Source organism: Garra rufa, chromosome 22, assembly GCF_049309525.1.
Source record: "Garra rufa chromosome 22, GarRuf1.0, whole genome shotgun sequence".
Lineage (NCBI taxonomy): Eukaryota > Metazoa > Chordata > Actinopteri > Cypriniformes > Cyprinidae > Garra > Garra rufa.
The window spans coordinates 41,697,130-41,708,730 of NC_133382.1; the positions used below are offsets into that span (position 1 = coordinate 41,697,130).

General features: G+C 28.7%; 1 protein-coding gene across 1 annotated transcript in view; it reads right to left on the reverse strand.

Annotated features, from left to right (window-relative positions):
• Positions 1 to 10,979, reverse strand: part of LOC141297568 (disks large homolog 5-like) — a 13,438-nt gene extending 2,459 nt beyond the window's left edge. Inside the window, exons 1-5 of the mRNA XM_073827982.1 lie at positions 10,946 to 10,979; positions 10,643 to 10,711; positions 8,125 to 8,297; positions 6,277 to 6,407; positions 2,919 to 3,102 (exon numbers count right to left, since the gene is read on the reverse strand). Of these exons, the coding sequence (XP_073684083.1) occupies positions 2,919 to 3,102; positions 6,277 to 6,407; positions 8,125 to 8,297; positions 10,643 to 10,711; positions 10,946 to 10,979 (591 nt within the window). The remainder of the gene's footprint in view (positions 1 to 2,918; positions 3,103 to 6,276; positions 6,408 to 8,124; positions 8,298 to 10,642; positions 10,712 to 10,945) is intronic.
• Between the last annotated feature and the right edge of the window lie 622 nt (positions 10,980 to 11,601).

Sequence of the window (11,601 nt, forward strand, 5' to 3'; positions counted from 1 at the left end):
ATATAAAATTATATTTCAATGAAAGATCAAGAATATAGATGATATTATTTTTGTATTATTTATAAACTATTATAGTTTGTATTAATATTTTGATATCTTTTATTAATATTTTAAGATATTATTTTATTTCAGTATTAGTTATTTCCATTAAGTAAATTTAGTATTTAAACTTAAATGTATTAGGAGCATTTAAAAATGATATAGTATTTACATATTTATTTAAATATGTATTCAATATTTACATTTATACTTATTTCATTTAAATTTATTATAATTTCATTAGGTTATATTAATTACTTAGTTTTTTTTATTTAAAACAGTTTTATCTTTTTTTTTTAAATATTACCATTTAAGTTTTATTCATTTTTATTAAATAGGTATTTCCATATTTTAAATAATTTTAGTGATTCAACTTATTTTTTTATTTAAGTTTTTCATCCATTTTCTGTTGCATGTCAGCTTTGTCAATTAGCAAAAATGTTTTAGAATTTAAGTTTGGTATTATCTATATAAATATATTTTGAATTAGCATTTAGATTTTCAGTTCTCATTATAAATTAGTGATTTTGTTACTATTTTGTTACAAACATTACTATTCAGGTTTTCTTTTTCGTCCTTATTTTAAGTTGTTTTACTTTTAGTTCAGTTGTAGTTAATTTGTTCCACATTAATGTCAATTAACAAAAATGTTTTTAAAGTTTTAGTTAACACTAATAAACATGGAATATAAATAACATTGGGTTCCATAACTTGCAATACATTTTTTTGTGTCTAAAAGTAATTTGACTAATATGGAAGCCTGTTTTCACCACTGAATAAAAACAAAAGAGTTAATAGTCTCACAATTCTGAGAAAAAAAGTCTGAATTGCAAGTTTGTATTATACAATTCTGAGGAAAAAAAAAAAAAGCCAAAAAAAGTTGCAATAACCTTTTTCTATTCGGTGACTGGGCTTGGAAATTGGCTTCCATAGGCTAAAGAAGCCCTTTGACATTTCTGTGCATTGGTGTTCATGTGAGTTCAAGGATCTTGGATTGTTTCTCGATCCCCTCTTCTCACTATCTTCTCCCTGCTGAAGTCTCTTGTGTGATTTCTTAAACACAAAGACCTTACCTCACCCACCAACTTCTCATCTGCTATGTTCCTCAGCATTATTAATACATAAAGATCTTTTCCTTCTCCGAACAGACAGAAATATGGCTGACAGACACAGACAGACAGAGTCATAAACGTGCAGTGACAGCACAAGGATGAACAGGGCATCTGGTATTGTGCTTACTAACATCATGGACTGTAACCCGACTGCAACCTAGTATTTATTAATATTTTTAAGAATAATAGCTTTAATTTATATTTATAAGATGAAAGTGCCCCTTGAGCCATGTTTCACATTTTCAGGGCTCTATGCTTACTTTTCTTTTTAGGAGCACTTGTGCTTCTAACTTAAAAAAATTAGGAGCACTCAATTTTAGGAGCATCTTCTAAACAATAATCAAAAATTCTATTTAATAATTAGCTTTCCCATTATGAGGTGATATTTGACTCCGTAAAGTGATTTACAGGGAAATTAAAATTGTCATCTTTTATGTTCAAATTAATTTGTACTACAGAGGTGGCACAGAAGAACACAAAAGTGGCTTTTTTTCAGACGTTTAATGAGGCTTAAAGGTGGCATGAGTGCAATCAAATTCATAAATTCATGTTGAAATTAATGTTTTAAATATAACATTTTGAGGATAGAAATATTAAATGATTTAAACAACAGGAAAGATACTTTAAAAGTGAAACTTAAACTGCGGTGGTGGTGGTTAATTACTGAATCATTCATTCATTTGATTCATTCAAACGGCTGATTTATTTTGAAATAAAGCAAGTGACTGTCAAAACGCAAGTTTATTCATAAATGAATCACAGAGGTGTTTAAATAGAGATGCGCAGCGGCTCAGTTGTGACTTGTTTCAGACTATTTTTGACAAAGAAATACAGTAAAATTAGGCAATAGTGTTATAGTTAGATAATGTAAGTCACCTAATATTAAATTCTTGATTATTTAACTGTTGTATTAAATCAATATCTCATTTACAAACTCTCTTAAAAATCATTAATAGCCATCAGAAATTCTTGGCCGAAGCAGAAGGCTTTTCTCCCATGTATTTTGCCAATTTTTTTCACCATTGCATAAATTAAATAGGCAAAAATGCTTTTTACAGTTTTGTCTTGCTTTAAAAAATAAAAAATAAATAAATTCAAAAATATTTACTTAACATTGAACATTTTTAACATTCTAGTAGACATAAAAATAAATCAAATAAATGAAATAAGTAAAATAATATTCTTTGGCCATTTTTAAGACCCCCTTCTTGAATCAGGCATTTGTTTTAAATCTACAAATAAATGCAGCCTTGCTGAGCAAAGGAGAATGTTAGAATAAATGTATTAATAGAGTTGTTGAAATGATTGCTAGCATAATTTTTATTTTATTTTACAGAACAACAGTAAAATTGCAATACTAACATTTACGAATGTTGACTTATTTTGGCGGAAACCCACAAGAAGACCTCAGTACTACTTTGTGCTGACAGCAGCAGATTTGTGAATGATTGTCATCTTTGGACTATGAACCCTGGCTAAGGAGCTGCTGCAGCGCTGTCAGAAAAAATACAATTGGTGCGTCTATTAGACAACATAACATCTGTAGTTTACTTACTAATGGCCATTTCATGATTTCAACGAAGCTCCCTACACTACACAATCAATCTCTTATTTACACTCTCTAGACTTTATGAAAGGATTTGTGAGATATGTCTGTGAAACATTACTCAACGTTGCAAAAACACATAGAAACCTTTGAAGCTCTGGTGCACCTAAATATATTTTGATTGACGCCTGATATTCTGTATTTCATGTGGGTTTTTTCACCTGTTGCTGCTGCAGGCGCATGTCTGCCACCTCGCGCTGGTCATTGTCATGAATACGGCGCAGTTCGTCGCAGGTCTGCTGCAGCTGTGAGTGCTGTTGCAGGAGCTGTGAGTAGTTCTGCTTCATGGCCTCCATCTCGTCCCGCAGCTGAGTCTGTTCACCAACCACACGCCCGTGAAGAGTGCTGAGAGACAGAGAGAGTGGCATGAGTTACTGCATCAGTGAACTGAACAACAAATTCAACTCAGTTAAACAGGCCAGATAAAATGATGACAATGGAAAAGAAGAACATTTGCTGAAAATTAACTTGGATGCTCTGCAGTGAATGGGTGCCGTCAGAATGAGAGTCCAAACACCTCTCCAGTCCATCAGGTAACATCTTGAGAAGATAAAAGCTGAAACAAATCCATCTTGAAGAGGTTTTAACTAAAATACAAGTCCGTAATCGATAATAATGCTTCCTCCGGTAAAAAAAAAGTGTTGTCTCTCACATCAAAATTCAGGCACATACACTACCAGCCAAAAGATTTTAATGCTCTTTAAAGAAGTCTCTTTTGCTAACCATGCTTGTATTTATTTGATCCAAAGTACAGCAAAAACAGTAAAATTGTGAAATATTATTTTAATTTTAAACAGCTGTTTTCTAAGCGAATTTCTGTTAAAATGTCATTTAATCCTGTGATTTTAAAGATTAATTTTCAGCATCATTACTCCAGTCTTCAGTGTCACATGATCCTTCAGAATCATTCTAATATGCTGATTTGCTGCTCAAAAAAAAAAAAAAATGTCACAAACAGCGGAGTAGAATTGTTTCAGGTTTTTTTGATAAATAGAAATCTTTTGCAGCATAATAAATGCCTTTATCATCACCTTTGATCAATTTAAAGCATCCTTGCTAAATAAAAGTATTAATTTCTATCATTTCTTTCCTCCCAAATAAATAAATAAATCAAAAAAATGTATATATACACACTGACTCCAAGTTTTTGGTATAAAGCATAATGCTACAAAAGCTTATTATTTCACATAAATGAATCCTAAAAAAAATGTACTCGATTGTTTTAAATATTGATAATATTAATTAAAATAATAATAAATCCTGAACAGCAAATCTGTTCTGAAGGATCATGTGACACTGAAGACTCCAGTAATGATGCTAAAAAATTCAGCTTTGATCACAGAAATAAATTACATGTTAAAATATATTCAAATAGAAACGTTATTTTAAATAGTAAAAGTATTTCAGAACTTTTTTGTTTTTGCTGTACTTCGGATCAAATAAATGCAGGCTTGGTGAGCAGAAGAGATAAAACATAAAAAAAAAAACATTAAAAATCTCAAATCAAAACTTTTGACTGCTAGTGTATTTGTTTAGAGCTGTTTTGGCTTGTAAACGAAGCTTGATCTGTGCAGATTTCTCTCCAGATTCAGATCAGACCACTTTTTCACTGGAGGAAGCGTTATTATGCATTATAGAATCACATTTTATTTAAAAACATCTTGATGAATTAGTTTCAGCTTTTGTCTTCTCAAGATGTTAACTGATGGACTGCAGTGGTGTGGATTATTGTGATGTTTTTATCAGCTGTTTAGATTCTTATTCTGATGGCACCCATTCACTGCAGAGGATCCACATTTGACACATTTCTCCAAATCTGATGAAGAAACAAACTCATTTACATCTTGGACGGCCTGAGGATGAGCATATTTCCACATTTCATCATTTGTGAATGCTCACAGAAGGCAATTCAATTCTACATATCAGTAATTTGAAATTATACTGAGGGGAAACAGAATTAAACTAAAGCATTGTGTGATCTCAGATGAAGATGGAGGTGGAGATGTCTAATCTGTGCTGTGTGTTTGCTTCACCACCAGATGTTACCTTGACTCACGGCAGCCAATCAGAGTACAGATACAAACCCTACTGTTACCCACCTCTACAGCAACACACAGCGTCTGGTATTTAGTGATTTAAAGAAAGAGTTCAAATGATAAATGTTCTGGATAATCAGCTCTACGTGGAAAAATATTTTTATATTTACATATGTAATATATTTTTATATTTACAGTTTTATTTTACATTTAGTAATTGTTATGTGCTTTTACATTTAGCTTTAATTTATTTTTAATTCAGTTTTAGTTTTAGTAATTTTAGTACATTATCCTAAACTTATTTTATTACAGTTAGTTGCAAAAGCAACATTTCTAAAAAAAAATTTTGTTAAAATTTTCCATCAAATATATATATTTTAATTTATTTTTATTTTAGTTTTAGCCATTTTTATGAACATCTAATATTTACATTTTATTTTAATTTATTTCAGTTTTATTTCAAATAATTAAAACATTTTTCATTGGTTTAGTTAACAGTAAAAGCAACATTTAAAAAAAAAAAACATTTCCATCAAGTTTTTATATTTTATTTTATTTTATTTCAGTTTTAGCAATTTTTATGAATGTTTTACTATCTAATATTTATATTTTTATTCAGTTTTAGCTTTAGTAATTTTAGTTCTTCTTCAACCTAAACTAAGTTAAAGTTTTGCCTAATATTTATATTTTATTTTAATTTTTTTTTAAATTAATGAAAACTTTTTGTAATGGTTTTAGTTAACAGCAAAAGTAACATTTCAAAGAACAACAAAAAAGGTTACATTTTCCATCAAGTATTTATATTTTAATTTATTTTTATTTCAGTTTTAGCAATTTTTATGAATGTATTTCCATCTAATATAATGTTTAATTTATTTCAGTTTTAGCTTTAGTAAGTTTAGTACTTCAACCTAAACTAAGTTTTTCATCTAATATTTAATTTTTTTGTTTTAGCAATTTTTATGAACGTTTTACCATCTAATATTTATATTTTATTTTATTTTTATTTCAGTTTTAGCTTTAGTAATTTTAGTAATTCTTCAACCTAAACTAAGTTGAAGTTTTTTGTCTAATATTTATATTTTATTTTAATTTATTTCAGTTTTATTTAAATTAATGAAAACATCTTAGTTAACAGTAAAAGTAACATTAAAAAAGTAGTTACAATATTTTTTTAAATACAAGTATTTATATTTTAATTTATTTTTATTTCAGTTTTAGAATTTTTTATGAATGTTTTTCCATCTAATATTTATATTTAATTTTAATTTATTTCAGTTTTTTTTAATTAATGAAAAATTTTGTAAAGGTCTTAGTTAACAGCAAAAGCAACATTTCTAAAAAAAAAAAAAAAAGAAAGTAAGTTAAAATTATTAGTTAAATTATAAGTTAAAAAGTATTTATATTTTAGTTTATTTTTATTTCAGTTTTAGCAATTTTTATGATCGTTTTTCCATCGAATATATACGGTTAGAACACTCACTGGTAGTAATCGGCATCTCTCACGGCCTCCTCACATCTCTTCAGGGTTTTGGTGTGCTGGTTCTGAAGAGACTGCAGGTCCGACATGGCCTTCATGCACTGGAGCTTCAGACGCTCATAATCGTGACCCGGCTTCACACTCGGCCTACAGAAACACAAATATATGCAAAGTCTCACATTGTGCAAAGTCATTTGGTTATTATTTATAATTTGCTATATACAGGTCTATTCAAGGAGATCAAAAACACAGGGTCTTTTTCAGGGTCTGTCAACATTCAGGTGAAGAGACACAAAAACAGTAAAAAGCCTTATGAAATAGTAATGAAAGTAAACATACTTTATTTATACACATAAAGCACTCTGTCCAATCTCACGCTCGCATACAGATAAGAAAAGACGGACTGTCTTGCAGGGTTATAGTGTTTGTAGGATTGAAACTGGCCACAAGAAAGATCTGAAATCTCCAGGTCAGAAAGAAAAACCCTCTTCAATCTCTACACATTTTGTAATAGTTTTAGTTAACAGAAAAAGCAAAATTTCTAAAAAAAAATTAAGTTAAAAATTTATCAAATATTTATATTTATCTATTTTTATTTCAGGTTTAGTTTTAGCATTTTTGGGAATGTTTTTCCATCTTATATTTTAATTTATTTTTATTTAAGTTTTAGTTTTTGTAATTTTAGTACTTCAACCTAAACTAAGTTAAAGTATTTTAATCTAATAATTATATTTTATTTAAATTAATTTCAGTTTTATTTCAATTAATAAAAACATTTTGTAATAGTTTTAGTTAATAGCAAAAGCAACATTTCTATAAAAAAAAAAAAAAAAAATTAAATTTAAAATTTATCAAATATTTATATTTTTATTTTAGTTTTAGTTTTTGTAATTTTAGTACTTCAACCTAAACTAAGTTGAAGTTTTTAAAATCTAATATTTATATTTTATTTTAATTAATTTCAGCTTTATTTTAATTAATGAAAACATTTTATAATAGTTTTAGTTAACAGCAGGTTTATTATTGACTAAAACTAAAATACTAGTTAACCAAAACTAAAAAACATAAAAAAAGGTTACTTAAAATAGACACATTTTTTTTACTGAAACTAAAAATATTAAAAACCTAATTTTATTTCAGCTAATTGCCAAGGCAAAAATAACCAAATCTGAAATAAAAAACAACAAATAGACTTAAAAATACTAATAAAAATGTCAAAACACAAAAGAAAATTACTCAAATTAAAATGAAAACTGAAAAAAAAAAATTATATATATATACATACACACATATACATACACATATATATATATATTAGTTGGAAAAACATTCACAAAAATTGCTAAAACTAAAACAAAAATGAAATAAAATAAATATTTTATCAAACATTTTAACTTAAAATATTACAAGTAAAACTGAAATTTTATATATATAATAGTCTATTATATACATATATTTTTTTATTATTATTATTTTTGCAGTAATTATGAAATGCTGCTTTTGCTGTTAACTGAAACTATTACAAAATGTTTTCTATTTTAAGTAACTTTATATAGTTTTTAGTTTTAGTAAAGCTAGTTAACTGTCGAATTTTAGTTTTTTTTCAATAATAACCCTAACCTAAAACTTTTACAAAATGTTTCAATCAGTTGGAATCAAACTGAAATAAATTAAAATGAAATAAATATTAGATGAAAAACCTCAACTTAGTTTAGGTTGAGGAACTCAAATTACTAAAACCGAAATAAAAATAAATTATAATATAGATATTAGTTGGAAAAACATTCCCAAAAATTGCTAAAACTGAAATAAAAATAAAGTAAAATGTAAATATTAAAACAACACAGTGACAGTGACTGTGTTACTGTACCTGCAGTCATCAAAGGTGGTTCCGGGCGAGGAGAGGGCCAGTCGTTTGCGCAGGTCGTCACGTTCGCGCGTCATCTGTCTGAGCTGGAAGATCACCGTCTCCAGTTTCTCACTCATTACATGCTTGTCCAGGTGAGCAGGAGGAGGCGAGGATGCTGGGATAGACAGATATGTGTCAGTAAATCAATTACAAATAATACATTCACATTGTACAATGTATGTACTTTACTACTGAAAAGGGAAATGGTAGGCAGGTGTAGCTGCACAGAGCTTTCAAATGCAGATCTGAAGATGGTAGGCCAGACATGTCAGGTTCATAAACTTTTGCTTTCACTTTGAGATTCAGCTCTGCTGTTCATACAGATGTTATGAATAAACAATGATTTTATCTGGGCCACTGACGACCCGTCCCATATCCCTCACTGAACAAAACAACAGAGCCGTCTGTCTCGTTTTAGACGTCTAATGGACAGAAGCGTCTCTCAGCTGGTGTCTGAGTTCGCTCTGTGTGTTTTTCCCAGTGAGTCCCAGATTTCTGTTTCGCACCAGTAGGATGTCAAGAATATGTGCAGCATTGTAAATCACACACCACCATTGTGTTTATGAAAGATGTCTCTTATGCTCAACAATGGTGCATTTATTTGATTAAAAATCCAGTAAAATTGTGAAATAATTATTTTTATTTTAAACAGCTGTTTTCTAAGTGAATATCTGTTAAAATGTACTTCATTTCTGCGATCAAAGCTGAATTTTCAGCATCATTACCGCAGTTTTCAGTGTCACACGATGCTTCAGAAATCATTCTAATATGCTGATTTGCTGCTTAAAACACATTTCTGATTATTATCAACGTTAAAAACAGTTATTTGCCCAATATTTTTGTGGAAGCCATGAGGCGTTTTCTTTTTTTCGGGTTCACAGAAGAACAGAATTTCAAAAGAACAGCATTTATTTAAAATAGAAATCTTTTCTATTATGTCTTTACTGTCAGTTTTTGAACAATTTAATGTGTCCTTGCTGAATAAAAGTATGTTTTTTTATTAAAATCTTACTGATCTGAACTTTCGAAAAGTAAATATATAATCCTGATTTAGAAAATAATATAAAATATAAAAAATATATATATTTTATATATAAAATGTAAAAATAAATAAATATATACATATTAATTATTGTTTAATACGTTAATAATAAGTAGTAGTAGCAATATTATGATATAAGAAAAATATAATAAATATAAATATAAAACGAATACAATACAAATCGTTTGGTTCTTTATTTTGAAGCCATACGAGTATCCAAGGCTAATAAAAATAGGGTAAAACAAGAAAAAGGTACGTACGATTTTTTTTTTTTATTGTCCAATTTTAATACAAATTCTAATGTCTGCAGACTTAAAACTTTAAAAAATCTAGAGTTAAAAAAAAAAAGTAAAAACACTGTATATAAATATTTATAACAAAAACACTTATATAATAATATTTATAATAATATACACTGCCGTTCAAAGGTTTGGGATCAGTAAGACAATAAAGAAAAAAAAGTAATGTTTCTTATGCTCATCAAGACTGCATTTATTTGATTAAAAAAAAAATACAGAAAAAAAACTGTAATATTGCAAAATGTTACTACAATATAAAAGTACATTTTTTATTTGAATACACTTTAAAATATAATTTATTTCTGTGATGCAAAGCTGAAATGTCATCAGCCATTACTCTGGTCTTTAATGTCACATGATCTTATTCTTATAGGCTGATTTATTATTAGAATTATCAATGTTGGACACAGTTGTGCTCCCAAATATTTTTTTGAAACTTGCAATACTTTTTTCAGGATTCTTTGATGAATAAAAAGTTAAAAAGAACAGCATTTATTCAAAATATAAACCTTTTCTAACAATTGAAGTCTTTGCTATCACTTTTTATCAATTTAGCACATCCTTGCTGAATAAAAGTAATAATTTCTTTAAAAAAAAAGAAAGAATAAAAATGCACTGACCCCAAACTTTTGAACAGTAGTGTATATTGTTAGAAAATATTTCTAATTTAAATAAACGCTGCTCTTTTTAACCTTTTAGTCATCAAAGAATACTGAAAAAAAGCATCACAAGTTACACAAAAATAACTGTTTTTAAAATTGATACTAAATCAGTATGTTAAAATGATTTCTGAAGGTTAATGTGACACTGAAGACTGGAGTAATGATGCTGAAAATTCAGCTTTGAACACAGAAATAAATCAGATTTTAAATGTATATTAAACTAGAAGAACATTGTTTTATATCGTAATAATATTTCACAATATTACTTTTTTTCTGTATTTTTTGACCAAATAAACGCAGCCTTGATGAGCATTAGAAACTTATTTAAAATACATTAAAAATCTTACTGATCCCAATTAAGATTTTTGCACTGTGACATTATTTCCATGACAATTGAATGAAAAAATTGATCAAAAATGACCCTTGCCTAATAAACACACATGCTGACAAGACTCACCAACACTGCTGAGAGAACTGCTGCTTTCTGAATCCGACGGCATCGCAGACAAAACGCTACACGTGGAACCTGAAACAAACAAACAAACATCAACATTTACTCCAGCATCAGAGATTGAATGAAATCTGAGAGCATCTGTGCAGTCCGGCTGTGTCTCAATCTGTGTGCATCAGTATATGCTGAACATGATCAAATGCCTGATCCTGTAAACATAGAGACACGTGAATCAAGTTTCAGTGAGCTGGGAGCACGTTAACAATGAGCTGGCCTGGAAATGGCCGACTCCCTGGGCAGGGAACTTACTACACGAGACACACCTGTGAGAACGGTCGGACATCTCTACTTTCTTCTGAAATCAACAGCGCAGTCAAAGACACACAGAGGCCTCCAGCTGTATTTGAGTAACTCGAGCTGGTAATTGGGCTTGAATGGAGACTCGGTTTCTCTCTCAGGACGAATCTGTTTATTTGCTTGTCTTTCTTTCGTTTCACTCCAGAGCAGCCCATATGCTTCATTTATTCAGTTTTGTTAAAATTCAGTTTGAAAATATTACGATTTTTAAATGTTTTTAAAAGCAGCCAAAAGCTGCATTTATTTGATCAAAAACACAGTAAAAATGTAGAAACATTATTACAATTTGCAATAGCCATTTTACATGTTAATATCTGTTCAAATGTAATTTATGTGATGCAAAGCTGTATTTTTAGCATCATTACTCTAGTCTTCAGTGTCACATGATCCTTCAGAAATTCATTATAATATGCTGATTTAATGCTTGATTATTATTGGCTCTCAGTTATTAATAAGGTTTCTTCTTATTATAGAAGTCAAAGATGAAAAAGGGTTTAAGCATAAAAACAATAAGTGTAATGCTGCTAAAAAAAAATATTTAAAAGTTTTCACTTTAATTGAATTGCATTTTTGTTTTTGTTGTTCTGAGCAAAAAATAAATATCATAC